We start from the raw sequence: 6,240 nt of genomic DNA, 5'->3' as shown, positions 1-6,240 counted from the left end.
CAAAAGCATCTGAGCTTTTTGAAATTGGACAAGTGCATAGGTTTTTTTTTTTTTTTTTTTTTTAAAGGGTTGATGACTTGTCCTCTTTAAAAAAAACAAGTAACACATTATTTGTTTCTTTTCAAAATTTGACCACCACTCTAATTGTCAAAAAATTAAGGGCAGGGACCACCAGGTTGTTGGCTCGGTGATTGTTGGGGCAACTCTCCTTCCTTCGAACTTCAGTTCGAGTCCCAGTGGGAGTAGGGCTGGAGAGTTTGTTCCCTTCCTGTCTCTATTGGGTCCTTCCTGTGCGGTATGCTTGTCACCTCCGCGGTGCCTTACCTGCTCACTGGACTTGCAGGATGTTCAGTAGGCCGTGAGATTAGTCGTGGTGCGCGCAAGCTGGCCCGGACACCCACGTTAATAATAAAAAAAAAAAAATTAAGAGCAGGGGATGTTTAACCTAAAAACATCATTGAAACTAAAAATCCAATTTAACAACCTAAAAAAAAAATACTAAAAGTGATCCCAAAAAACAGCAGTACTAAGTTAGTATGATACTTTTTGGTAAAGCAACATCAAAAGAGAACATCTATATATTTGTACACGAGTGTGTGTGATTCTAAAGTTCCATTAAAAAAGAAATCTTCCAATAGAATACTAATTAGCAAAGAAGTTAGCATAATTAAGGGTTGAGTTAACATAGAACTGAGTAAAAGAAATATCGTATTGAAAGACTTGGTACAAAATAATAATTTTCGAGGAAGAAATTAGAACCATACCAATGGTTTCCCTTGTATTTAATAGAAGGTTATTGTTTAGCAACAACTGCTTATGTTTTGGAAATTGTCGACTTTAATTTTCGGAATACAAATCCGCCTTTGAAAGGATCATAATACGCCAACCCTATTGCTTGTTGTTGGGGGGACTACAAGCAATAATAGTGGCTTCTTGAAGTCTTTATATATACAATAATATAATAATAATTGTTATTGATCCTTTATATTTAATTTATTTGGGAATAAATTTTATTGTTTTTTTTTATATATATTTCTAGTCTAATAACTCAGGTTATAATTTTAAAAAGTTAAATATTTTTTTTTATAGTTTATTTTTTTATAATATTATTGTTCAACATTAGTTTTTTTTATATATAAATATATAAATAGCTTAATTTATTTTTTTCAAGTTATTCTAATATCATAATATTAACCATAAATTTTAAAAAGTTAACATAAGTTAGCTCACTTTTTATTATTTAAATTACATGTCATGTACTTTTTATTATTTAATTATTTAAATTACATGTCACGTTCGTTTGTTACTCGAGTTTACTCTAAGAAGGTATTTTTATTTATTTGTATTCAATTAAATATTTCCAAATGTTTTTTTTTCCAAGGTTTTTTTTTTTAGGTCTTATCAAACCTAGTTAATTAGGGCTATAACTTGAGTTTTTTGTTTTTTTTTATTTGAAATGTGTTTTCAGTACTTAAACATTGTTTTTGACACAGGAAAATACAAACCCCGGCATAGCGCTGGACCATATCTAGTAAGAAATAAAAGGGAAGGACCATCTCATTTCACAGCAGTGATGTGCAGAAAATACAACATCCAAGTTTCAACATCTTCCCAAGCAAAGGCATAATTGAGCCATCAACAGAGATGTGAGTGAATTCCAGTCCTGAATGGCACCAACTACATATTCAGAGTGCTGAATTTAAACTTTCAGCCCATGTAGCTGTACAAAATATGTGTATATCAAAATCCTTGTTAGCTGCTCTGAAGAACTTTCTGAGGATCAAGTTGACCGCTACAATAGCTGGACGGAACTGCAGAAAGTTCCAGCCTTCCTTTCCACTCCTCACCAGGTTTTAGTGTGATGGGTTTTTCGACGGCGGCAGCCTCCACACAGAGCATGTGCATGTACTCATCATCTCCAAAATCAGTCATAGTCTTTGCCTTCTTATCCCATGGATTCCACACCACTGCATGCAAGAAAAAGAAATTAAGATTACATAACTGAGCAGAAAGAGCTCTCAACTGCTATATTGATTGATGAAAGGTACTTCAGAGGCAAACTTAAGATTTCCAAGTGCTCTTAAATTTAGATATTGAAAGCACGGGTATAAAATTAAGAAGAGAAATGGAGTAGAACCAAGTAGCGCCAAATATTTTCCCACGTGGAATGTATAGAGGTTCTAAATGAATTTGGAAAGCAATTGCCAAAAAGAGTAATGGTGGGAGGGTAACAACTAACCAGGGATTAAATTACATAAGGATATTGTAGCATCATTATGAAAAAGTATTTCCGTGTTTAGAAGTAGAACAGGATTTTGTATCTAATTTTTTAATCAGTGCATTGGGTATTATGCTACTTCATCTGTACTAGGGAGAAAACAAATCCTTGCTCTTAACAAGGTCCCTTTAACAAAGTTGAAAAGAAATTGTCAAATTTACCAGCATCTGGAATTCCTTCTTTGCGTAGTACAAAGGTTCTCTTCTTTTCGTGATCCAGAATTGCAATTTTAGTAGGAGTGCTAAGGTATATCTTGTCAACCTATACATGCATAAATGCTCAAATTAAGACATTGCAAGCAGAAGAACGCAAGCATAAGGGAAACCTGTATTCTTAACCTACTTCAGATTCAAATGTTAAGGCATCCCCTTGTTCAGTAAAACGTTCCTTATTTTGCAAGTTGTCAAAATAATCCAGTGTCTCTAAACCTTCAACCCGCACTTCACTGTAAACAAGCAAATAAGATTTATAAAGGATTCTAACCTACACAATACTAAGAAAATACATGCACAAAATCATTCAAGTCAAAAAATATATGACACAAAATTTCTTCTAGCTAGAAGCATAGAACAGAATATTCTTCCAGTTTCTGTGCCATATTGTTGTCAAAGATGACATCAAACTTGTGACCATATTAAGACTTTATGAGCAAGGATCTAAATGGTAGCTAAAGGAATAAATTTATGAAACCAATGCAGACACAACTATACATAGATAAAGATACTGATAATACAGAAAAAAAGAGACTTCTACAAAGAGAAAATTAAGGCTATCTGTAAGCATGGATAGAAAAACAATGACAATTTTAATGATATTGGGAGGTATGTAGCAAGTTAATTAATTACCTGATGTCTGAAACAGAGAAATATGTGTGATAAGCAAATGCAAATGTAAAAGGCTTTCCATCAGCATTCGTATTCCTAACACGAGATGTCAGCATCAGATCTCCCCCGGGTCCCAAAGCTATCCTCAAACGAAACTCATAACTAACGGTAAAGAGAAAGATGATCTAATAAATGACTGTTCATCCCATTGGGAATATGGAGTGGAAAGGATCAAATCAATAAAGGACTTTGAATCCACCTGTGAGGCCACTTCTGCGTATCCTCTTCAGACGGCTTAAGGATCAAATCAATAAAGGACTTTGAATTTGTTGGAAATGGAGGTGGATCAATGTCAATGCTCCAAAACTTATTCCTGGCAAATCCATGCTGCTCAAGGGAACCATGACTTCCGAACTGCAAATTTAGAGCAAGCTTTGGAAGTGAGGATGAAGCAAATTGAAAATCTTGAAAATAAAAGATGCAGAGTTAGTACATACTTGAGGAAAGCATATTGGAATGCCGCCTCGAATTGCCTTTGGAGGTTTGAATATTGCCTGCACGAGACATTGATTATCATCAGTTTAGTTTTTCATACAGTATTTTGGAGGGGAGGATCAACATCAAAGTAAACTCAGGAAAGATGTCACAAGTCAATTAACCCTTCTCCCATCATCTAAGCAAAGTGGTGACAAAGAACATGGCAGTATTGTGATAACAGCATAAGCAAATACAAAAATCCACAACAACAAAAGATGGCAAGATATTAAATGTATTCACTACAGGGCAAGGAGAACCAAATCCCGTAACTGAATCTCTAATGATTTTTGGCAATCTGAAGTTAAGACACTACATTCACTTTATATAGATTAGAGGTTTTATTTTCTTAAAAAAACAATGGAGTTCAGCACAGCGGGGTGAATGTGAAAGAAGCATTTAGATACCCTAACATTTTGTGAACCAATTTATATTTCCCTATCCTTTTTTTTTATATAACTATACCTTTACAAGTGATAGTTTGAGTACAGGATGCCTCCAGGGTGCAATAAGTGTCCACTTGTGTTCTAGTTTAAAGGATGAAAACTACGTACTAATTATTTCATCATCATTCAATTTACAGTCTGGTTATAAATATTACAAAAAAACGTATATTATAAATATTTGCTTAAGGATTGATAATGGGAAACAATTTCATGAAATTCCAAAATGAAACGTGCACAACAAAGAGGAATGGTGCAAATAAACAGAATGTTGCATAGCACCTTACTGCTGACAAAAAGCAACTCCTCTCCATGGTCATTCCTCCAGGATGTCACATGACCGCCATACAAATACACCTAGAGAAACAAGAAAAATATTATCATTGATCTAAATAAATACCTTTGAATGCCATAATCTAATTTACATAAACTTGAATGCTAGTTTTTCTTGGCCACAACTCAACGATACAGCACAACATTGGCACGACAATGATTAAGCACAACTCAACATCATCTTCGAATCTTTCTCCTTGTTTGTGCAATAATAATAACATAAAAAAAAAACCAACATATTTCTTTGAGATGGAAAGTACCCAATCCAATCTAAATTCCTAGAAACAGGTTAGATTGCATTTACTTCAGTTTTCTTGGATTGAAGAACATGCAAAAGACGCCCTAATCACTATGACGTCTAACTTTATCAAAAGACAAAAAGCACAGTTCTGATGATTAAAAGTAGAATATTTCTAAGCTTTTTTTCCCTAAATTTGAGCACAATCAATCATTATAAACCCTAATGCATTTTTATAATATACAAGAAATGCTGAAAGAATTCAAATGTTTCTACAAAATTCATATCTTCCATCGCCAAAAACAAAATCAAGATGAACAAGAATCACAGACATTGGTCATGAAAATTAAAGCCATTCAATCTTGAATTAAATCTTTCAGAATAAAATTACAATTTCCAGATCATAAAAAAGATGATAAAAGTAAAAATGTTCCACAAAAATAAAATAAAAAATATATCAGATCATAAAAATGAAAGAAAGAGGTGGCGTATGTCATTGCTGTTGTTATAAAGCAATACCTCAGCAGAAGAGCCACGTGGCCCGCGGAGCACAACCTTATCAAGGCCGTTGATGCCTTTACACAACTCCACCGCTACTCTCTCGCTACCACTCCCCGCCATTCTCACCCCTTTCCCTCCGCCCTCTCCCCCTCTCTCTCGCACTTGTCTTAGATTTTCTTTCATTATTATTATTATATTACAAGTACTCCAAATTCCACTGCCTAAACTATCGGTTTCCTTTCCTTTTATTTTCTTCTTCTATTATGATTAGCTCTCTCCCTCTCTCTCTCTCTCTATGTATGTATGTATATATATATATTCTCTGTATTCTTGTTTGGCGATATTTTTATATGGTACTAGCAGCACTGCACTTTTCGTTTTCCTTTTTTTCTTTCTTGTATTTGTTATATTTATTTATTTATTTCATAAGGAAGGTTAAAGAGTTAAAAGTAAATTACTCTACAGTAACTGTAGTTTGAATGTTGTTATGTAAGCCCTCTTCTTGGAATTATGGTTTTAGTTATTTTTTAAAATATTTTTTATATTAAAATAATATTTTTTTATTTTTAAAATTAGTACATTAATACAATTTAAACATAAAAAAAAGTAATTTTTTTAAAAAAATACAGATTGACCTGTTTTTCCAAACACTCTCGAATTGGTTATTTTTAATTTTTATACTTCCTTTCATTACATCATTTGTAAAAAAAAATATTTTTCTTAAAATCTTTTTAGAATATGGAAAATTAAAGAAAATGTGTTGTTAACTAAAAACGAATTTTTCATTTTATAGAAACATGTGTTTTCTAGTTCTTTTTATATTTCCTTTGGTTACATCACTTGTAAGAAAAAAAAAAATTATTTTTCTTAAAATCTTTCTAGGATATGGAAAATGAAAGAAAATGTGTTTTCAACTAAAAACGATTTTTTTTTATATTTGATATTTTTATAGTTTTCTTTTATAATATTTTTCATTGTTTTTCAAATAAAAAAAAAACTAAAATGATCATTAATACAATATTTTATTTATATAATTATTTTCTTTGTATTTTTTATTTAGTTAATATCTGAAATTTATTTATTTTTATC

The 6,240-nt window shown here is 32.2% G+C and overlaps 1 protein-coding gene across 1 annotated transcript; it reads right to left on the bottom strand.

Annotated features, from left to right (window-relative positions):
* Positions 1-1,529: 1,529 nt before the first annotated feature.
* On the bottom strand, positions 1,530-5,455 carry LOC118051593 (putative glucose-6-phosphate 1-epimerase). Its single transcript, XM_035062264.2, has 8 exons — positions 5,170-5,455; positions 4,362-4,436; positions 3,600-3,656; positions 3,362-3,516; positions 3,124-3,264; positions 2,621-2,723; positions 2,440-2,539; positions 1,530-1,967 (listed from the first exon to the last, which is right to left on the bottom strand). Exons 1-8 carry the CDS (start codon positions 5,332-5,334, stop codon positions 1,753-1,755), a joined length of 1,011 nt encoding a protein of 336 aa, XP_034918155.1. The 5' UTR covers positions 5,335-5,455; the 3' UTR covers positions 1,530-1,752.
* Positions 5,456-6,240: the final 785 nt, after the last annotated feature.

The sequence above is a fragment of the Populus alba genome, chromosome 18 (genome assembly GCF_005239225.2).
Source record: "Populus alba chromosome 18, ASM523922v2, whole genome shotgun sequence".
Classification (NCBI taxonomy): Eukaryota; Viridiplantae; Streptophyta; class Magnoliopsida; order Malpighiales; family Salicaceae; genus Populus; species Populus alba.
The sequence above is the reverse complement of the archived record's forward strand: the minus strand, read 5'-3'. Positions and strand labels throughout refer to the sequence as shown.

Coding starts and splice junctions, on each gene's coding strand:
- LOC118051593 (XM_035062264.2), bottom strand. CDS start 5,334: ATGAAAGAAAATCTAAGACAAGTGCGAGAGAGAGGGGGAGAGGGCGGA. Junction 3,517..3,599: donor TTCCAATATGCTTTCCTCAA/GTATGTACTAAC, acceptor CTAAATTTGCAG/TTCGGAAGTCATGGTTCCCT. Junction 3,265..3,361: donor ACGCAGAAGTGGCCTCACAG/GTGGATTCAAAG, acceptor CTTTACCGTTAG/TTATGAGTTTCGTTTGAGGA.